Source organism: Podarcis gaigeae (genome assembly GCF_964106915.1).
Source record: "Podarcis gaigeae genome assembly, chromosome: 6".
Lineage (NCBI taxonomy): Eukaryota > Metazoa > Chordata > Lepidosauria > Squamata > Lacertidae > Podarcis > Podarcis gaigeae.
In genome coordinates, this window is record NC_139682.1 from 6256522 (window position 1) to 6279588 (window position 23067).

General features: G+C 44.5%; 1 protein-coding gene across 8 annotated transcripts in view; it reads right to left on the minus strand.

Annotated features, from left to right (window-relative positions):
* ZNF512B (zinc finger protein 512B) overlaps window positions 1-23067 on the minus strand; it is a 49933-nt gene that overhangs the window by 1626 nt on the left and 25240 nt on the right. For all 8 annotated transcript variants that reach the window (XM_083744246.1, XM_083744250.1, XM_083744249.1 and 5 more), the window contains exons 8-16: window positions 18259-18414; window positions 15623-15747; window positions 13692-13784; window positions 13097-13198; window positions 8452-8622; window positions 6816-7007; window positions 5442-5543; window positions 4318-4380; window positions 1905-2003 (exon numbers count right to left, since the gene is read on the minus strand). In XM_083744246.1, coding sequence (XP_083600372.1) covers window positions 1905-2003; window positions 4318-4380; window positions 5442-5543; window positions 6816-7007; window positions 8452-8622; window positions 13097-13198; window positions 13692-13784; window positions 15623-15747; window positions 18259-18414 — 1103 coding nt within the window. The remainder of the gene's footprint in view (window positions 1-1904; window positions 2004-4317; window positions 4381-5441; window positions 5544-6815; window positions 7008-8451; window positions 8623-13096; window positions 13199-13691; window positions 13785-15622; window positions 15748-18258; window positions 18415-23067) is intronic.

Genomic DNA, 23067 nt, shown 5'->3' on the forward strand with positions numbered 1-23067 from the left:
CAGAGAACTGCTTTTCAGTACATTTCTTAGAATCAGAAATACCTCGGGTTAAAGACGCTTCAGGTTGCATTTTTCCAGGTTACCGACAGCCGAAACCCAGAAGCACCGGAACAGGTTACTTCCGGGTTTCGGCAGTCACGCATGCGCATAAGCACCAAATCGCACTTTGTGCATGCGCATAAGCGCCAAATTGCAATCTGTGCGCATGCAGACGCGCCGCTGCGGGTTGTGAATGTGCATCCCGCATGGATCACATCTGCAACCCGAGCGTCCACTGTACACGGTGTTATGTACGGAAGTTCTCACCCTGGCCACCAGGGGGTATTGTGTCCAGTGCTACCTCTGGATGAGAACGGGATCTGTTCCAGAGCCCCGTTCGCATCCTGAAGCGAACGCAACCCGCGTCTGCGCGTGTCGCGATTCACCACTTCCGCGCATGCGCATGACGTCATTTTTAGAGTCTGTGCATGCGCGAGCAGCGAAACCTGGAAGTAACGTGCTCCGTTACTTCCAGGTCACCACGAAGTGCAACCCAAAAATGCTTAACCCGAAGCTACTTCAACCCGAGATATGACTATATATGGTTTTCACTCAGGTCCACGTAAGTTAATTTAGGCGGGAAATCCTGGGCTGTTGTTGTTACAATGTGGACAGCCGGCTGCCTATAAAAGCAGGCCGGCTGAGCTGTTTGCAGTTCAGTTCAATTCCAGCTTACTTATAAAGACCTACTTGGAGAAATCTCTGTCTCGTCTGCTATGTCCACCCACTACTTAATACACGGAGATCAGGAAATAGGACTGTTCCCTGGAGTGCCCGCTTTTCCCCCTGGCCGCTGACTTTCTCTACCTCACAGACCCCTCCTGCTGCCTACGGTGGCCGACAAGGGAATCTTTCCTTTTCTGTTTGGCTTTCCGACCAGAGACACGAAGGGCACACCTGCCCCTCTTTCAAGGGGCATGGTGTCAACCAGCTGCTGTACTGTTTCTACGAAATCTGACTCCTGTCCCTGTTCAGGACTAGGGCACCAGCTCCACCTGGTACGCAGGCTGAGACCCTATCTGCCTGCGGACTGTCTCGCCAGAGTGGTCCCTGCTCTGGTTATCTCCCGCTTGGACTACTGCAATGCGCTCTATGTGGGGCTACCTTTGAAGCTGACCTGGAAACTACAACTAATCCAGAATGCAGCAGCTAGACTGGTGACTGGGAGCGGCCGCCAAGACCACATAACACCAGTCTTGAAAGACCTACACTGGCTCCCAGTACCTTTCCGAGCACAATTCAAAGTTTTGGTGCTGACCTTGAAAGCCCTAAATGGCCTCGGTCCAGTATACCTGAAGGAGCGTCTCCACCCCCATCGTTCAGCCTGGACACAGAGGTCCAGCTCCAAGAGCCTTCTGGCGGTTCCCTCACTGTGAGAAGCCAAGTTACAGGGAACCAGGCAGAGGGCCTTCTTGGTGGTGGCGCCCGCCCTGTGGAACGCCCTCCCACCAGTTGTCAAAGAGAAAAACAACTACCAGACTTTTAGAAGACATCTGAAGGCAGCCCTATTTAGGGAAGCTCTTGGGGTGAGGGTCTCCGCCACTCCTAATCATCTGCCCAGTCCCTGAGAGGGAGTTACCTAGACTGCCTTTGATGGAGGGTATGATGAACGGCCTAAAGCCCCCTCCCCTTCATGAAACCCTCCCCACAACCCCCCCCCCCAAAAAAATTAGCTACTGGAAAATAAGGCAGCAAATCTGGGGGACTAATTTCAGTCAGGTGGAACTTTGAAATTCGTTCCTATATTATTAGAAAAGGATAATGATTTATTCCAGCTCACTGGGACCAGTCTCCTTTAGGCCTCACAAGAGCTTTCAGCTTTCACAGGGGGGCAGACACCCCCCCAAAGTCCTTTGCTGACTTACCTCCGAGTGAGTCTTAATGATGTGGTACTTGACTCCGCTTTCTGAGCTAAACTCCTTCTGACACAGAAGACACCGATACTTCCCCACGGAGTGGTCTCCCTGCAATACAAAGGTCCGGCCGTGTGAGCTCAGCCCCGGAGGATATCTTGGAGATGTGTTGATCATCTACATAAGATAGATTTGTCCTTGGGACTGTGCCATTCAGCCTGCAGGGAATCTTCAGGCTCCTTCATATATGGAGTAGGATTCAGGTAGGGGTCAGAACCTCCCCTGGGGATCCGGGGAAGGGTTAACTCTCACCGGAACATCTCAGAACCTATCCTGCACTCATACATTTGGAAACTTAGCAGAAAGGGTCACTTGGCTCGCTCAGGTGAGATGGAGGGCAAAAGATGAGGCATTTTTGGCAGAGGAGCTTACAACCCCCGCCTTACCTAAGGTCCATTCCGAGGTGGTTGTTAGTATTTGTACTGTATTTGCATTGTAAATGTATTTCGCAAAGAATAAATGGTGGCAGTTGGTTTGCTTATTTTGTTATCGTCATTTCCTTGAGAACATGGGAGTGTGGTGACTTCAAGCAGCAGACGCTGTCTGGAGGAGTTTGTGAGGACAGGCAAGCTATGGATTAATACCGTTTTTTTTGCTCTATAAGACACACCAGACCACAAGACACACCTAGTTTTTGGAGGAAGAAAACAAGAAAAAAAATATTCTGAATCTCAGAAGCCAGAACAGCAAGAGGGATCGCTGCGCAGTGAAAGCAGCAATCCCTCTTGCTGTTCTGGCTTCTGGGATAGCTGCGCAGCCTGCATTCGCTCCATAAGACGCACACACATTTCCCCTTACTTTTTAGGAGGGAAAAAGTGAGTCTTATAGAGCAAAAAATACGGTAACGTATGCACTGCTATGAAGGACTAAGCCCTCTCTTTGGCTCAAGGGAGAGAAACACATTGCTTTCATTAGTATGTAAATTTAATATAACAACAACAACAATAATAGTAATATTAATTGAATAATACCTGTTCAACTGTTGCCAACCTGACAAGCAAAGATTTATCTTCAAGTCTTGTGCAAGGCATCTGTTTCATCACAAAAAAGCTAACAGCTGTCTGTTGCTGAAGCAACATTTTCCACTTGCCCCAGCTTGAACCCCTCGTGGAGCTGGCCATCCCCAACGTTGCGCCAGGCTACCCAAGCTGCCACGTGGAGCAGAACAGCAGCTTCATTCTACACTGCAGCCTGCTATGAGGAGTAGAGGCTTCCTCTAATTTATGGCCGAACCTGATCAATAAAGCTTTTGAAATTTCTCTTCTGGGTTGCCGAGCAGCTAATTAAAACCCTGGATTTCTGCTACTGCTGACCTTGCGGAAAACGAATGAGCTCCCTACTCTGCCTCCATCTGCCACTAGAGAATGCGTAATATATTCTTTATTGACAGTGAGGTGATGTACGAGCTCCCGGAGGGAGAGGGGGTGTAGTGAGAGTCGCGGGAGCATGCTTGCAGCTGGATCTGTGGCATTAATGCGAAGCAGGCAAGCACCAGACATCGAGTATAGGTGCATCTTCACACAACTGGAAGCATCTGAATGAACCAGCCAGCCGTTTTCTGATCCGTCAGAAAATGAACGAGGGGCTTGAATTTGGCAGAGGGCGCTGAAAGCTGAGGGCGGGGAGTGAGAGTTGGGAAAAGGATTTCCACCTATGCGCTCAGGGAAGGGTTCTTAACCTTGCCATTATATGATCTCTTCGTGGGTTTCGGATACCACTGGCTATGATATCCTCCAGAGCTGCCTCTGAAGAAGGTTTGGAAACTTCAGCTGTTGCAGAATTCAGCGGCCAGGTTGCTCCATGGAGCATGAGTTTGAGCATATTATACTGATCCTGGCCCAACTGCACTGGCTGACAATTAGTTTCTAGGCCCAATTCAAAGTGCTGAATTTGACCTATAAAGCCTTAAACATCTCAGGACCTCAATACCTCCAGGACCGCCTCTACCCATATGAACCAACCCAGACTCCGATATCACCATGAGGCCCTTTGTCGTGTGCCTCCTCCATGGGAAATCCGTAGGGTGGCAACACAAGAACAGGGCCTTTTGTGCAGTGGCTCCCCGTTTGTGGAATGCTCTCCCCAGGAAGGCTCGCCTGGTGCCTTCACTGTACATCTTTAGGCGCCAAGCAAAAATGTTCCTCTTCAACCAGCTCTTTGCCTGATTAACATTATGTGTCCTTTTATATGTGTTTGTGGGAGCGGAGTGGTTATTGTTTTGTTTTTGCTTTCATTGTGTATTTTGTGTTTTTATTTTGTATTTTGATGCTGTGAACCGCCCTGAGACCTTCCTGATGAAGGGCGGTATACAAATTTAATCAATAATAACAATGAAGTTAGGCTATAAGCCGAAGAAATGCCTTACCTTGTTGCAGTTTGCAAGGTGGGCTTTCAAACCGGACACACTGGAATAGATGGCAGCGCAGCACTAGAAGCGAAAACAGCGCAGCACATGTTAAGTAGAGTTTTGTACTCCCCCCCCTTCCTTTCCCCCTTTCATGGGGTTGCAGCGACCGCCCCCCTCCAAATCCCCACAAGGCTCTACTTCTTTGCAAGCTCCCTCTCGCCGTCACAAGGTTAATTTTACAGGCGATCTGCCTGTTGGGATCTTGCCACATGCTTCTAATTACTGCTAATGGGAGTCATGTGGCTCCATCGCTGGCAGGCAAAACACGTCCCTAAATGGACCTTTGAACATTCAAGGCGCTTTCAAGCAGTTACGGGAGGCCTGCTGGGCGACGGGAGATCTTACGGCACCGCCGGTCGCAAGTCTGATGTGGAAAGGGAAATTGGGCTAATCGCCTGGGCAGAGATGCTATCCGTTTCAGAGCCGCGCACCTTTTAAAAGTGGCCGTGATAACCGGCTAATGCCTCTCACCTGCTCTGCGAATGACATCCCTCGCACCTCCCCACAGCCCTGTTAACAAGCCTTTCCTGGAGATCAGGGAGAGGCAACTTTTTCAACTCAGGGACTGGGCACCCTGGCCATGAAACCTTAAGAACGGTAGAACTCAGAAAGAGATCTGTTCCAATCTGCAGCATGTCCATAGGTAAAGGTAAAGGGACCCCTGACCATTAGGTCCAGTTGTGGCCGACTCTGGGGTTGCGGCGCTCATCTCGCTTTACTGGCTGAGGGAGCCGGTGTACAGCTTCCGGGTCATGTGGCCAGCATGACTAAGCCGCTTCTGGCGAACCAGAGCAGCGCCCGGAAACACCGTTTACCTTCCCACCAGAGCGGTACCTATTTATCTACTTGCACTTTGACGTGCTTTCGAACTGCTAGGTTGGCAGGAGCAGGGGCCGAGCAACAGGAGCTCACCCCGTCACGGGGATTCAAACCAACCATTGCCCACCTTCGGACCGGCAAGTCCTAGTCTCTGTGGTTTTACCCACAGCGCCACCCGCGTCCCGCAGCATGTCCATAACACAGCATAAAACATAACATCCCTTTCGTTTTCCAATCAGCCCTGCAGAAAACAAGGCACTCACGTTATTAGGGCAGTTGATGTGTCCTTTTTCCTTCACTTCGTTTTTCCAGGTTTCCAGAAGCCTCGGGTTCAGCTTCGGAAGCCCAGGACGGGTGTAGTTTAGCTGCCAGGCGAGAAGCAGTGGTTAATCAACTTTGGCATCTAAAACACATCTCTACAAAAAACTGCATTGTTCTTCTTCTATTCTGCTTATTATTTCAACAAGTTCCCCCCCCCCCCCAAAAAGATTCTGTTATTTACATTTCCCCAAGTTTAAAAAGATTGGCTGGAGCGTGCGTGTATGTGTGTTTCACCAAAATGAACAAATCTTTAACTGGATGAAATCGACAAAAGATGAAATCAACAAGAGTGTATTTTGTCACAGGCAGTGTGATGAAGAAGAGCTCAACTAGTGGCACAGAAAGAAAACACTGAGGACCTTGCGCATATGCACATCTAGTAGGCAAATAATAATAATAATAATAATGATGATGATGATGATGATGATGATGATGTATTATTTATACGCCACCCATCTGGCTGAGTTTCCCTAGCCACTATAGAGTGGATTCCAATCAAATATTAAAAACACAATACAGCATCAAACATTAAAAACTTCCCTAAACAGGACCACCTTCAGATGTCTTTTAAAGGTAAGATAGTTGCTTATTGCCTTGACATCTGATGGGAGGGTGTTCCACAGGGCGGGCGCCACTACTGAGAAGGCCCTCTGCCCGGTTCCTTGTAACCTCACTTCTTGCAGCGAGGGAATCGCCAGAAGGCCCTCGGAGCTGAACCTCAGTGTCCGGGTAGAATGATGGGGGTGGAGACGCTTCTTCAGGTATACAGGACCGAGGCCGTTTAGGGCTTTAAAAGTCAGCACCAAGACTTTGAATTGTGCTCAGAAACATACTGGGAGCCAATGCAGATCTCTCAGGACCGGAGTTATGTTGTCTCGGTGGCCACTCCCAGTCACCAGTCTAGCTGCCGCATTCTGAATTAATTGCAGTTTCCGGGTCACCTTCAAAGGTAGCCCCACGTAGAGCGCATTGCAGTAGTCCAAGCAGGAGCTAACTAGAGCATGCTAACTCAGTACAGCACTAGTAGCTGGTGGAGAGGCCTGCTAGCCCTGGTATGATCACTGCAAGCAACAACAGAATGGTACTGAAGCTGCGAGCCCTGCTGTCCACAGAGCTGCACCTGGTCCTGCAAAAACGATTCCCTAAGCTTGGCTTCTCTGGTCAGGCGCCTGTCTGATTTCCAATCTGTTTCCAAACCAGCCAACTGAAGAACCCCCAAGCCACCCCCCCCAACACGTGCCCCAGACCAAGACCACAGACCCTGTTTTCCCTGCACCCTGCCTTCAGCAAAATTCAGGTGTGTGATGGGTTCTCACTCGCTTTGTCTCGGGGACCAAGTCGTCCTTCATCCTCCTTTTGGTCCAGTCCTTGGCTAGCTCGTCCTCAGCGATTTCCTGCAAGTGGAAGACGGCGACCTGGGCTGACGTGCGCCGGATCCTGCCGCTCGGAGTCCTCTCGAAATCTTCCACGAGGCTGACTTCAGGCTTTATCTCGGGCTGTTCAGGAGGCTGAGAAGATGGGGGGGGGGGGAAAGGGGGTGAAGGTGGAAACCAGTGTCAGCCCCATCTTCCGCATCAGCAGGAAAAAGCCTGGATACTCTATGTCAAGGGCTGTCACCAGTATCCACAAACCAGAGAATGAGCTTTTAAGCTCCCTGCCAGGTTTGGATTTAACTTGCGTATTTTCAACCAACCTGCCTTCAGCTGCATACACTCAAAATTGCGCATGTTAAATGTGTGCACTGTATTTAAAATAATTGTAACACTGCCTTCTATTATAAGAAGAAAAAAATCAAGGTGGTTCACCCAAAACAAAAAAATTCATTAAAATAAGGAGTATTGAAATCAGCAGCACTCAAAGAACCAAATTTAGCAAGCTGAGACAAAGGCTGAGAAGAGATCACTGTTGCCTTGCCAAACTAGCAGAAATGTTGATAAAAGAAAAAGATAAATGTTGGAAATGCAATGAAGTAGAAGCAACCTTTTTCCACATGTTGTGGTCTTGTAAAATAATTGGGGAATTCTGGGAAGTACCGTATTTTTCTCTCTATAAGACGCACCAGACCACAAGACGCACCTAGTTTTTGGAGGAGGAAAAAAATAAAAAAGATATTCTGAATCTCAGAAGCCAGAACAGCAAGAGGGATCGCTGCGCAGTGAAAGCAGCTGTTCTGGCTTCTGGGATAGTTGCGTAGCCTGCATTCTCTCATAAGACGCACACACATTTCCCCTTAATTTTTAGGATGGAAAAAGTGAGTCTTATAGAGCAAAAAATACGGTAATTTACAATGATTTTAAAAAGATATTCATAAAAACCTTCCCCCCAAGGCCTGAGACATTCCTTTTGGGAATGGTAAAAAAAAGATATGTATTATTATTATATGCCACCAACGCGGCCAGAATTTTACTGGCACAAAGGTGGAGAACGAGTATGGTACCCACCAGAGAAGAGTAGCCGTTTAAATTGCTTGAATATGCTGAACTGGCAGCAGGAATAGGGTAAGAGAAAAGTATGATAAAGGATATAAGGAGGATTGGAAAATGTTTATTGGATATTTTAAAGAACCAGTATAAACAAGTAAATAACTTAGCTTGTCTTGAGTAAACAAGGCAGAACAGGCGCTAGCAGAAATTAGCAGAGGAATAAATTTGAAGAGTAAAAATTTGGAACAGGCAATTTAGTAGAAAAGTACAGAAACCAGGAAAAGGGTGGATGGGAAGTCACTAGGTATTTAGTTGTATGTCGAGATTGTTATGAAAGTTGTACAATTGGGGGGCGGAGAAAAGGGTGTGTGTGTGTTTTTGCTTGTTTTGCATTAAAAATGCAAATAAAAACTATTTTTCAAAAAAAAAGATGAGAAAATACTTTGCAAAATGTAATGTCTTGCAGCATAATGATACTCAACAGCGTGACACTGTTGGGCTGGAGGGAAGAGGCTCGGGGGGGCCTTACCGCGGACGGATGCTCTGACCGGACGTGGTAGTCGTGTCCTGCTTTCGACTTGTACGTCTTCCCACACTGCAGGCAGGTGAAGACGGGCTTCTCCACCTCGGACAGCTGCTTCCCGCACCGCTTCTGGTGGTACTGGTACCCCATAAGGCTGGAGAAAGTAGCCACGCATCCCTGTAGGAAGATGAACAGGAGAAACACGGTGGGAATGCCAGAAACTTGGATGGGTTCAAAAGCAGATGAGACCAGCTCATAAGGCTATCAATAATTACCAAAAATGATTACCCATTCTTTCATTTTTTTATAATATTTTTTATTAGTTTTATGAAATACAGAAAAAAGAATAAAGAGCATATTATAAAAGTAGAGAAAGAAAGTTACAAATTTTCTTGTTCTTTTTTCCAAATCTACTGGACTTCCCCGCGTCCTCCCAACCCTGCATTCTCTGTGATACATAACATCAGCAATTTGTTAACTTGTTTCAATACTTATTGTATCTTTCATTTTATCATGTTACCCAATTTCAAATATATTATAACCCAAATCATGTACGTTTTCATTTTAACACAATAAAGTTGTTTCATTATTCTATCTCTGACTTCTTGTACATTAATTTCCATTTCTTTAGTTTAACATTACTGAAGCTAGAATTTCCTAAAAGGTGCGTTTTTTAACATTCATACAACTTATAATGTTTTTCCAGATAGTCCTTAAATTTTTTCCAATCCTCCTCGATTGTTTCTTCTCCCAAGTCTCGGATTCTGCCAGTCATTTCGGCCAGTTCCATGTAGTCCATCAACTGCGTTTGCCATTCCTCCAGTGTGGGTAAATCTTGTGACTTCCAATATTTTGCAATCAAAATCCTTGCTGCTGTGGTGGCGTACATAAAAAAAGTTCTATCCTTCTTAAACACCCTCTGGTCCACCATGCCCAAGAGGAAGGCCTCTGGTTTCTTAGGTAAGGTAAATCTAAGTACCTTTTTTAGTTCATTATGAATCATTTCCCAAAAGGCCTTCACCTTCGGGCAGGTCCACCAGAGGTGAAAGAATGTCCCTTCCGCCTCCTTACATTTCCAACATTTATTATCAGACAGGTGATATATCTTAGCAAGCTTGACTGGGGTCATGTACCACCGGTATATCATTTTCATAATGTTTTCCTTCAAGGCACTACATGCCGTAAATTTCATTCCGGTGTTCCATAACCTTTCCCAGTCTTCAAACATAATGTTATGCCCCAAGTCCTGCGCCCACTTTATCATGGCGGATTTGACTGTCTCATCCTGAGTATTCCATTTAAGCAGCAGGTTATACATTCTCGAAAGTAATTTACTTTTTGGTTCTAACAATTCTGTCTCTAGTTTCGATTTTTCCACCTGGAATCCAACCTTCTTATCTACTTTAAAGACCTCTTGAATTTGTGCATAATGCAACCAATCTCGCACCTTGTTTTTTAGTTTTTCCAAGCTCTGCAACCTCCAATTGTCTCCAATCTTTTCAATAATTTCCCCATATTTAGGCCAATTGGCTTCCATATTGGGTCTCTTACGTGCCTTGGCCTCCACCGGTGAGAGCCACCTCGGAGTCTTACTCTCCAATAAGTCTTTATATTTTGTCCAGACCATTAAAATTGCTCTCCTGACAATGTGGTTTTTAAACAGTTTGTGCACTTTAACCTTGTCATACCACAAATATGCATGCCACCCAAAAGCATTGTCAAACCCTTCCAGATCTAGGACATCAGTGTTTTCCAATAAGATCCAATCTTTCAACCAGCAGAAGGCTGCGGATTCATAATATAACCTCAAGTCTGGCAGGGCAAATCCCCCTCTTTCTTTCGCATCAGTTAATATCTTAAACTTTATTCGGGGCTTTTTGCCCTGCCAAACAAACTTAGAGATATCCTTCTGCCACCTTCCAAAACATTCCACCTTGTCCACGATCTGTAGGGTCTGAAACAAAAATAACATTTTTGGCAATACGTTCATCTTTATAGCTGCTATTCGGCCCAACAAGGAAAGTTTCAATCTTGACCACGTTTCCAAATCTCTTTTGATTTCTGACCAACATTTCTCGTAGTTGTCTTTAAACAGATTCAAATTTTTGGAGGTCAGATACACCCCTAGGTATTTTACTTTTTTAACCACATTTAATTCTGTTTCTTTCACGAACTCATCTGTTTCTGTAGTTGTCAAATTTTTTGCTAGAACCTTAGTTTTTTGCTTGTTCAACTTAAATCCCGCCACCCGACCAAAATCCGAAATTAATTCTAACACTCTTTTAGTACTAGAGACAGGCTCCTGCAATGTTAATACCAGGTCATCTGCAAATGCTTTCAATTTATATTGTTTCACTCCGACCTCAATTCCCTGTACCAACCGGTCCTTTCTAATCATGTTCAATAGCACCTCCAGAACTGAAATAAACAATAGGGGGGATAGGGGGCACCCCTGCCGTGTCCCTTTTTCAATTTTAAATTCCTCTGTCACCACATTGTTTACTATCAATTTCGCTTTTTGTTCTGAATATATTGCTTCTATTCCATTTTCAAACCCCCGCCCCACTCCCATCCCTTCCAAATTTTTCTTCATAAACATCCAGGAAATGTTGTCAAAGGCTTTCTCCGCATCAATAAAGATTAGCACCGCTCTAGTGTTAAGCTTTGTTTGTAAAAGTTCCAAAATATCAATAATGTTTCTTGTGTTGCCAAACAAATGCCTACCAGGGAGAAAGCCAGCCTGGTCCTTATGGATCACTTCATTAAGCACTTTTTTAAACCTACTTGCCAAAATGTCTGCAAAATTTTTGTAATCCACATTTAGGAGTGAGATGGGGCGGTAGTTCTTAAACTGGGTCTTTTCAGTTTCTAGTTTGGGTATCAATGTGATGAAAGCTTCTTTCCACGTTTCCGGTGCCTTCCTCCCCTCCATAATCTGGTTACAAAACTCCAACAAAGGTTGTATCAAATAGTCCTTCAAAACCTTATAGTATATGGAGGTAAGTCCATCAGGGCCTGGAGATTTGCCTAATTGGAGGTTCTGAATGGCGCTTTCAATTTCTTGCTGTGTGATATTACTATTCAGGATTGTTCTCATTTCCTGAGGTATTTTCTGTAATCCATTGGTTTTAAGAAATTGGTCCACCTCCGAATCTTTCTGTGGCCCTTGTGAATAAAGTTCTTTGAAATATCTCTGGAAGCACTTTCTAATTTCCTCGGGTTTCTGAACCATTCTCCCTTCAATCTCTAGATTTGTAACTGTATTAAGTTTTTGTCTCTTTTTCAACTGCCATGCTAGCAGTTTCCCACACTTATTTGCTGATTCAAAAGATCTTTGTTTCATTTGTTTAATTCTCCATTCCACCTCTTGATTTATCAGTTTCAAATATTGTGCTTGGAAAAATTTCACTTCTCTCAGCACTTCCTTCGACTTGGGCCTAGATCTTAGTTTTTTTTCTCCATCTCTTATTTTTTCCAATATCTTCTCCTTCTTTTCATTCCAGAGCTTTTTCTTGATCGTGTTTTGTTGTATTAGAAACCCTCTCATAACTGCTTTACTTGCGTCCCAGATTATTCTTTTTTCCACAGTAGTATTTAAATTTATCTCAAAATAATCCTTTAAAGTTTTTTGGGCCTTCTTAACAATCTTCTCGTCCCTTAATAAGGTGTCATTCATTTTCCATCTGAAGGATCCGGTTGTATTTAGTCTCAATTCCATTTTCAAAGCATTATGGTCGGAGCAGGTTTTTGGGCAGATTTCCACCTTCCTAGTCTTGGGTGCCAGTCCTCTAGTTATCCATATTTGGTCGATTCGTGTCCATGTCAGATGAGCTTCAGAAAAGAAAGTCCCTTCTTTTCCTAGGGGGTTCTTAACCCTCCATATGTCAATTAAGTCCACATTGTCAGTCATTTCAAAAAAAGTTTTAGGTAGTCTGCCATCTTTCGTTATGTTAGCACTTTGCGACTTATCCATATTTACAGACACAACCCCATTCATATCACCCATCATGATGATGTTGTTGTAGTCTAGGTAATCCAGCATAATCTCATGCAGCTTCCTGAAAAATTCCGATTTTCCTTCATTTGGGGCGTATATTCCTAATATCAGAAATTTTTCTCCTTGTGTCTGAATTTCAATCGCCAAAATTCTGCCGTGTTCATCTTTAAATAAGAATTTCGGTGACAGGCTCTCCTTTGCATATATCACCACTCCTCTTTTCTTCACTTTGTCCGAAGAGATAAATTCTTGGCCTAGTCTTTTATTAATTAACACTTTTCTGTGGAGCCTTGTCACATGCGTTTCTTGCAGGCAAATAATGTCCAATTGTTCTTTTTTCAAAATATGAAATACTTTTCTTCTTTTTTCCGGAGAGTTTCCGCCATTTATATTCCAACTAAGAAGCTGCAGCGACATCCTGGTCTACTTGGTTTAAAAGCTCTTTCTGCGCCGGGGAAACCCCGAACAAAGAGAGCTTTTGAGCTCCCTGCCTTCTGGGCGTTAAATTTGTGCGATTTCAACCAGCTGGCTTTCAACCACCTAACGTCAAACGCACCTGATGAACATGCGTAACATGTGATCATACTGAAAACTTCGCTGGCTACCCCAACTCTTTTTCTGCTGGAAATATTAGCCAAGAGAGAAAAGAAGTACCTCAACGGGGCATTTTAGTTTCCCCATCTGCTTTAGTACTTTCCTCAGCCTCTCCCGCTCTTCGTGCTCGCTGAGAGGGGCAGCGGCTTCCACAGGAACTGGCTGCAGGGAAGGAATCGAGAAAACCTGCAATGTTAATCTAGCCTTTCGTACAAGCCGTGGGCCCTTGTCCGCCTCTCACCTCAGAAAGAGGCATTTTATAAAAGGCACAGCACCCCGGCACCATTATCCAAGACTACGCATCTATTGCAGAGCGATGCCAGCACAGAAAAGTGAGAATCTCAGATTTCTTTTCTTTTCTTTTCTTTCCTTTTACAGCCCTCGTGGTTGCAAAGGTGTGTTCCTGGTGAGATTTCAGGTGCCAGAGGGGTTGTGGAACAAGATTAATAGTCATGGGGTGTGGGGGCACCAGTGCCCAGCACAGCTCCTTGCCCCCCCTCCCCCCCGGGCAATAAATAGCACAAATTCCGAAAACACAGGTTGGAAGACAAGGGAAATTAAGCAAACTTGCGAAAAGCACACAAGTTGTGGAATCCGGCTTGTTCGAGGGCAGAATATTCATTTACTTGTTTTATATGCAAGCAGAGTTTCCTACCTTGTTGACGTGCTCAGCCATGGTGTGGTAATTTAACCCAGCTTTGGACTTGAATTGCTTCTTGCAGTGCTGGCATTTCAAGGCATCCTGCAGCTGAAGCAAGCGGAACGAAAAGTCAACACACCAAAAACTGGTTTCCAGAAGCATAGCTGCATCCGGCCCAGTGGAGACAGAGTACAGCCATCATAACTGTAACGGTTCTAGGGGGTTGCTCATGCGTAAGTTGCCGCCACTCTTGGCTTGGTTGCCTGGTTGAACCCTATCTGTCTGAACAGCCCTTCACTGCGTGGCTGTCTCAGTCGCTGGCAGAATCCGTCAGTGGGCATTTCTTAAACTTCTTCCAGCAAAAAAGTTCTTTGACGCCAAGTGGGCAGCGGAGGACCCATGCTCTCCCCACTAGTCTCCGTTGAAGAGTCCTGGAGCCTTGTCTCCGATTCCCCCATCTGCCCCCCTTCTCTCCTGGTGTTACGCTGATTTCCTTCCCCAGCAGCTGGGCTGCCTCTCTCCCTGCTGGGACCCTCTCCGGCATCGCTCTGGACCCTTCCCTCCACCTCTGTCTCTGATGGCAGTTCCCTGACAATAACCATCGGCCGCTGATAGCCTTGCCCATCATCATCATCATCATAGTATTGGTAGCAGGGCTTAATAAAAATGTGTATTTTACCACCAGTCCCTTACTGGCAATAAAATAATAAAATATACAGGCAACTCTCTATTTGCATATGTTCAATATTGGTGCAACTGCGCGTGCACACACACACACACACACACACACACACACAGACATGCATCACTGCGAACCTGGAAGTGACTAGGGAAAGGGCAAAAACGGCCCTAAAAAAATGCAGAAAGGGCAAAACCAGCACCTAGCAATCCCACAAGCCTTTGCAAGTGCAATCCCAGGAGCCCTTGCACCGACTTTCCAAGGCCTGTTTGGATGGAGTGATTGGGGAGTTTGCAGGCTTTTGTCAATGGTGTTCCCAATATATGCAATTTCACTTAAGTGTGCAGTACCTCAGACTGTAACCTCTGTGTAAATGGGGAGTTGCCTGTATCTATATCCATACAAATACACTAGGCAGGTGTGATGGACTCCTTGGTCCTGGATGGGGTAACTGTGCCCCTGAAGGACCAGGTGCGCAGCCTGGGAGACATTTTGGACTCACAGCTGTCCATGGAGGTGCAGGTTAATTCTGTGTCCAGGGCAGCTGTCTACCAGCTCCATCTGGTACGCAGGCTGAGACCCTACCTGCCCACAGTCTGTCTCGCCAAAGTGGTGCATGCTCTAGTTATCTCCTGCTTGGACTACAGCAATGCGCTCTATGTGGGGCTACCTTTGAAGGTGACCGAGAAACTGTGATTAATCCAGAATGCGGCAGCTAGACTGGTGACTGGGAGTGGCTGCCAGGACCACATAACACCGGTTTCTGAGAGATCTGCATTGGCTCCCAGTATGTTTCTGAGTACAATTCAAAGTGTTGGTGCTGACCTTTAAAGCCCTAAACGGCCTCAGCGCAGTATACCTAAAGGAGCGTCTCCACCCCCATCGTTCAGCCCGGACACTGAGGTCCAGCTCCGAGGGCCTTCTGGTGTTTCCCTCACTGCAAGAATCCAAGTTACAGGGAACCAGACAGAGGGCCTTCTCGGTGGTGGCGCCCGCACTGTGGAACACCCTCCCATCAGATGTCAAGGAAATAAACAACTGTCTAACTTTCAGAAGACATCTGAAGGCAGCTCTGTTTAGGGAAGTTTTTTATTGTTTAATTTTTCATTATGTTTTTAATATTCTGTTGGGAGTCTCCCAGAGTGGCTGGGGAAACACAGCCAGATGGGCGGGGTATTTTTTATTATTATTATCATCATCATCATCATCATATCTACTAGAACAATGCTTCTTGGTGGTTTGTCCCCGTCCAATTTTGGCTTCCTACCTTTTGGCAGACTTCCATGTGCTTCTTGAGGCCAAGGATCGTCTTCCGGGTGATCATGCTGCAGGTCGGACAAGCCACCTCCCCTCTCTCATTGATCGCCCGCTGCCACTGCTCTTCTGGGCTCGCTGGAGAAAGAGGAAAGACAGAGGGGAAGTTTGTCTGGGGCTAAATCCTGGGTGTCCTATAGACTTCCGCTATTTGGTGGGGTGCTGTTCGATCGCACTGAAAACTCAATTTCCTCCGGTCCAACTAATTCACATTTTTCCTTTTTTGTGCCAAGTAATTTTTATCCGTTTTCCAAATTTATTACCCATCAATGCCAAGTTAAAACTAATTTAACACAATTCCCCCAAAAAACTGGCTTCCCACTCTTTCTCAGATATTTCCATTTCTTCCCAATTACACGCTGCTTATATTACAAACTTATCTCTAATTAGCATTGTTCTTTTTAAACAAATATCCTTATCCCTCAGTGGTCCCTTTACCAACTCCTGAATATAGATAAAGGAATAGATAGATAGATAAATAGATAAATAGATAGATAGATAAAGGAATATATATATATACACATATACATATATACATATATATATATATATATATATATATGCTTTCGTAGATTTTCACGGGTACAGGAATGCAGGTTTTGAATATATGAATAATAGATCAAATAACAACAAGTGAGGTTTTACTAAGTTAAGTCTTTCGTTCCTCTTTTCGACATGCCTCTTTTTCTTTTTAAGGGCTGCCTGCAGTTCGGGAGGTCACAAGGAAACGCACTAAAAAGCATGGGATTGCGACTGGTTGGCGAGAAGAAGTGCCGCCTCCCCGCAAAACGCATCTACAACAATAATCCCCGAGCTCCGCTGACACCGTCACTGCACAGGAAAGGAAAACGGAGCATGGCTTCGGCAACGGTTCCATTCTGAAGCACAGCAACATCTGAGCAAACATAGGGTCTGTCTATGAGCTCCGGGACTCCTTGCAGTGTTTATCTAAATGCCCCCCCCCCCCATGAGGGAACACAGCCAAAAAGAGGCCGAGCCGAGCCGCAGTCTCAAGCAGCCATAGGCTTGGCTTTGCTCCCACTGTCGAGCAACAGGCTAGGCATGATGAGTTGTTTACTCGGCGATCAGACTCAAAAGCTGGGAACGTGGATCAGCTGGAAGGGGCCGCAGCTGTGCTTTGCTCAGAACATGCTGTCTTCGTTGAGCCAGGAAGAAATTCCCCAGAGAAGCAAGGTTTTCCCCCTGGCTCCAGATACCTACTTGCCTGGGTCTTAAGAGCCAAAAGGAGTGGTTTGAGGGACACTTAAAGACAGCCCAAATTAACCCACAAAGTGCACTTTCAAAAGGTAACACTGGAAAGTATAATAACAACAACAACAACAGCAACAACAGCAACAACAGCAACAATATATTCATACTCTGCCCACCTGGCTGGGTTGCACAATAATAATAATAATAATAATTTATGATTTATACCCTTCCCATCTGGTTGGGTTTCCCCAGCCACTCTGGGCGGCTTCCAACACATACAAAAACGTAATAGAACGTCAAACATTAATAGTAAGAATCCAATACAAAAAGTCACAATAACTTTAAAATAAACAACTTATATAAAACAAAGCAACATTCAGTAATCCATCCGAATCTAATAGTAAACAGTAATGTTAAACATCAGCAAATAATAATTGAATACGTATCAGCCACAATAATGAATTATCAATCTATAATCAATAAAAGTAACAGCAAACCGCAATGCACAAAACACCACAAAACATACTAAGCCATGTAACAGGATCAAACTGAGAAACAAAGGGCACACGACTTAAATAACAATTTTTTAAAAAATAGCCCTCAAGTTTTGATAGCAAAAATGCACACCTCTTGTGCAGCGAACAGACCACGTTTGTTCAAACGACCGGGTTTCCCCGCAATGGCTTGAAAGATAGGGACAAAATAAGCTGCCTTCAGCCAAGTGAAACCATTGGTCCACCTAGATTAGTATTGTTTGCACTGGCAGGCAGCGGCTCCCCCAGTGGCAGCCAGGGGCTGAACACTGGACCTCCTGCATTAAAACAGATGCTCCGTCCCCAAGTCATGTTGGAGCAAGTTCCACAAGCCACACAAGAAGAAGAAGAGGAGTTTGGATTTGATATCCCGCTTTATCACTACCTGAGGAGTCTCAAAGCGGCTAGCATTCTCCCTTTCCCTTCCTCCCCCACAACAAACACTCTGTGAGGTGAGTGGGGCTGAGAGACTTCAGAGAAGTGTGACTGGCCCAAGGTCACCCAGCAGCTGCAGGTGGAGGAGCGGGGAAGCGAACCCGGTTCACCAGATTACGAGTCTGCTGCTCTCAACCACTACACCACAGCCTTCCTTAGCCACACTGCTCACCAATCCTGCACCCTCCTCTGGCATTCCTGCCTGTCTCAGCTGCATCCTTGAACCCTGGCCGTGACTCTGGCTTGCCTGGACGGGGGACGGCAAGGGAGGTGTGAGTGTGTGTTGAGAAACTAGCCTACTGTCCAAAGCGAACGTTTGCAATTGCAGCTCTGCCCACTTTGCCTCTGGCCCCACCCAGAAGGGAATGTGGCCCTCGGAATGGAAAGGGTTCTGTGAAAAGGGTCAAACCTGTTGCAGAAGGAGCTGCTGCTGTTGGGACAGGATCCTTTCTCATACTGGACCCCGGCGTTTTCTTCTTTAGGTCTTCATTGCCGGCGCCGCTCAGAGACGCCTCCAGTTTCTTTGCCCGGTGTGCTTTCGCCTTGTCCTCTGCTTTCGCCAGCCCTGGAGAAGAGAAAGGATTTTGCTCTTGAAAGAGGACAGGTTGAGTGGTTCCTTCCTGAAAAGCAGGCCTAGCGTTGCTCATATGGCAGATGATGATGATGATGATGATAATAATAATAATAATAATAATAATACAGTGGTACCTTGGGTTAAGAACTTAATTCATTCCAGAGGTCCGTTCTTAACCTGAAACTGTTCTTAACCTGAAGACCACTTTAGCTAATGGGGCCTGCCGCACCGCCACTGCACGATTTCTGATCTCATCCTGAAGCAAAGTTCTTAACGTGAGGTAATACTTTTGGGTTAGCGGAGTCTGTAACCTGAAGCGTATGTAACCCGAGGTACCACTGTAATTTATTATTTATACCCCGCTCATCTGGCTGGGTTTCCCCAGCCACTCTGGGCAGTTTCCAACAAAATATTAAAATACCATAATGCATCAAACATTCAAAGCTTCCCTAAACAGGGCTGCCTTCAGATGTCTTGTAAAAGTCTGGTAGTTGTTGTTCTCTTTGACATCTGGTGGGAGGGCACTCCACAGGGCGGGTGCCACCACTGAGAAGGCCCTCTGCCTGGTTCCCTCTAACTTGGCTTCTTGCAGTGAGGGAACCGCCAGAAGGCCCTCATTGCTGGACCTCTGTGTCCGGGTAGAACGATGTGGGTAGAGACACTCCTTCAAATATACTGGACCGAGGCTGTTTAGGGCTGTGAAGGTCAGCACCAACACTTTGAATTGTGCTCGGAAACATACTGGGGCAATGTAGGTCTTTCAAGACCGGTGTTATGTGGTCTCGGCGGCTGCTCCCAGTCACCAGTCTAGCTGCCGCATTCTGGATTAGTTGTAGTTTCCAGGTCACCTTCAAAGGTAGCCCCACGTAGAGCGCATTGCAGTAGTCCAAGCGGGAGATAACCAGAGCATGCACCACTCTGGCGAGACAGTCTGCAGGCAGGTAGGGTCTCAGCCTGCGTACCAGATGGAGCTGGTAAACAGCTTCCCTGGACACAGAATTGACCTGCGCCTCCATGGACAGCTCCATGGATATGCTACAACAGGCAGGTACAACCAAACCCATGTTCAAAACGGTACATAAAGCAGGGTCTCAGATGATGATCTTTATTTTTTTAATAATTTTTTATTGATTTTCCAATTTTATCGACGCAACAACACTAAATAATACATACAACAACATACACACACAAAAAACATAAATCCTACTTTCTTAACCTCCTTTTCGTAAGCCTCTTTTCTCGGACTTCCCCATACCTTCCCCTTTTTGCATCCTAGTTTCAGAATTTTTCAGCAACTCTTTTAGCCAATTAAAATTTAAACTTATTCTCCTTTTCAATATCACATTAAATGAAAAAGAATAAATATAGTTGTAATTATACATCTTCCTTTCCCTTCACACTTTAACACTCCTCAATTTTATAGCGATTTTTAAGATATACTTTAAACTTCTTCCAATCTTCCTCCACAGTTTCTTTCTCCTGGTCGCGGATTCTGCCGGTCATTTCTGCCAGTCCCATAAAGTCAATCACTTTCGCCTGCCATTCTTCCAGCGTGGGTAGCTCTTGTGTCTTCCAATACTTTGCTAGTAGAATCCTTGCTGCCATTGTGGCATACATAAAAAAGATCTTGTCCCTCCTTGGCACCAGTTGGCCCACCATACCCAAAAGAAATGCCTCTGGTTTCTTATGAAAAGTACATTTAAGTACTTTCTTAATTTCATTATAAATCATTTCCCAGAAAGCTTTAATCTTCGGGCAGGTCCACCAAAGGTGAAAGAAGGTACCTTCAGTCTCATTACATTTCCAGCATTTATTATTGGGCAAATGATAAATCTTAGCAAGCTTGACTGGGGTCATGTACCACCTATAAATCATTTTCATAATGTTTTCTCTTAAGGCATTACAAGCCGTAAATTTTATACCTGTGGTCCACAACTGTTCCCAGTCAGCAAACATAATGTCATGTCCTAGGTCCTGTGCCCATCTAACCATTGCTGATTTAACAGTTTCATCAATTGTATTCCACTTCAACAGCAAGTTATACATCTTTGATAGGTTCTTAGTATTGGATTCTAACAATTCAGTTTCTAATTTCGATTTTTCCACCTGGAACCCAATTTTCCTGTCTTGTTTAAAGGCCTCCATTATTTGATAATAATGGAGCCAATCTCGTACCTTGGACTTTATCTTCTCAAAGCTCTGTAATTTAAATTCGCCACTTTCTATTTCTAAAATCTCAGAATATTTTGGCCAATTGATTCTCATGTTTAGCTTCTTCACCTCTTTAGCCTCCATTGGTGATAACCACCTGGGGGTTTTATTTTCCAACAAATCCTTATACCGAGTCCAAACATTATATAATGCTTTCCTGACAATATGGTTTTTGAAACCCTTGTGCACTTTAACCTTGCCATACCAGATATATGCATGCCAACCAAACATGTTATTAAAACCTTCCAAATCCAGAATGTCTGCATTTTAAAGTAGTAGCCAATCTTTCAACCAGCAGAAAGCTGCCGATTCATAGTACAGTCTTAAGTCTGGCAGGGCAAATCCCCCTCTTTCTTTTGAATCAGTAAGTATCTTAAAGTTTATTCTGGGCTTTTTGCCCTGCCAGACAAATTTAGATATATCTTTCTGCCACTTCTTGAAACAATTCAATTTATCCACAATTTGTAATGTCTGAAACAAAAATAACATTCTAGGCAATACATTCATTTTAATCACTGCAATTCGTCCTAGCAAGGTAAGCTTCAAGTTCGACCATATTTCTAGATCCTTCTTAATCTCAGTCCAGCATTTATCATAATTGTCTTTAAATAAATTCACATTTTTAGATGTCATATTAATTCCCAGGTATTTCACTTTTTTTGCCATAATTAGTCCAGTTTCCTCTTGGAACCTCTCTCTTTCCACGCTTGTTAAGTTTTTTTCCAAGACCTTGGTTTTTTGTTTGTTCAATTTAAATCCTGCTACCTGACCAAAAACTCGGATTAGTTCTAAAACTCTTTTTGTACTAGTGTCTGGCTCCTGTAGGGTCAAAACTAAGTCATCTGTGAAAGCCTTCAGTTTGTATTCTCTAGCTCCAACCTGAACTCCTTTTACCAGCTGGTCACCACTTATCATGTTTAACAGAACCTCCAGGACTAATATAAAAAGTAACGGGGAAATTGGACACCCCTGCCGTGTCCCTTTTTCTATAAGAAGTTCATTCGTAACCACATTATTTACAATTAATTTTGCCTTTTGTTCCGAATATATTGCACCTATACCATTTTCAAATCTTTGGCCTACCCCCATCCCATGGAGATTCTTCTTCATAAACTTCCAAGAAATATTGTCAAAGGCTTTCTCCGCGTCCACAAAAATCAAAACTGCCTTTGTATTACTATTAACTGTCAGCATTTCTATTATGTCAATTATGTTCCTTACATTATCCGATAGGTGTCTACCCGGAAGAAAGCCTGCCTGGTCCTTATGAATCTCCTCCACCAACACTTTCTTCAATCTTTTTGCCAAAATGTCTGCAAATATTTTATAATCCACATTCAGTAAAGATATTGGGCGGTAGTTCTTGATCTGTTTTTTATCAACCTCAGTCTTTGGTATAAGTGTAATAAAAGCTTCTTTCCACGATTCAGGTGCCTTCCTCCCCTCTAATATTTCATTGCAAACCTCCTTAAGCGGCTGTATTAACCATTCCTTTAACGCCTTATAGTATCTGGAGGTTAGTCCATCTGGTCCTGGAGATTTCCCTAGTTTCATATTCTGAATGGCACCCTCTATTTCTTGCTCAGTTATTTTCTCATTCAGAGTCTGCACATTCTGTTGCGAAATTTTTTGTAATCCATATTTCTTAAGAAAATCTTCTACTTCTCCTTCATTTTCTGGCCCTTGTGCATAGAGTCTTCTGAAATAACTCTGAAAGCAATTACTGATCTCATTTGGCTTAGAAATGTTCTTTCCATCCACCTCCAAGCTTGTAACAGTGTTCAATTTCTGTCTCTTCTTCAATTGCCATGATAGGAGTTTCCCACATTTATCTGCTGATTCAAATTTCCTTTGTCTCATTTGCTTTATCTTCCATTCTATCTCCTGATTCATCAGTTCCATATATTGCATCTGGTAGAACTTAATTTCTCTCAAGATCTCATGAGACTTTGGTTTAGACCTCAATTTCTTTTCGCCTTCTTTTATTTTTTCCAGGATCTTGTCTTTCTTCTCATTTTGTTTCCTCCTTTTTAGGGAATTCTGCTGTATTAGGAAACCTCGCATCACGGCCTTGCTTGCGTCCCAGATCACTCTTTTCTCCACTTCTGTCCTCAGATTTATCTCAAAGTAGTCCCTCAAAGTTTTTTGGGCCTTTTTGTAGACTTCTGGATCTCTAAATAGGGTGTCATTCATTCTCCATCTAAAGGAACCAGCTGTTGTTACCTTCATTTCCATCTTTACCGCATTATGGTCGGAGCATGTCTTTGGGCAGATTTCCACCTTTTTTATCATTGGAGCCATTCCACTAGTAATCCATATCTGATCTATTCTTGTCCATGTCATCTGGGACTCTGAGAAGAATGTCCCCTCTCTCTCGAGAGGGTTTCTTAGTCTCCAAATATCTATCAAGTCCATATTGTCGGTCATTTCGAA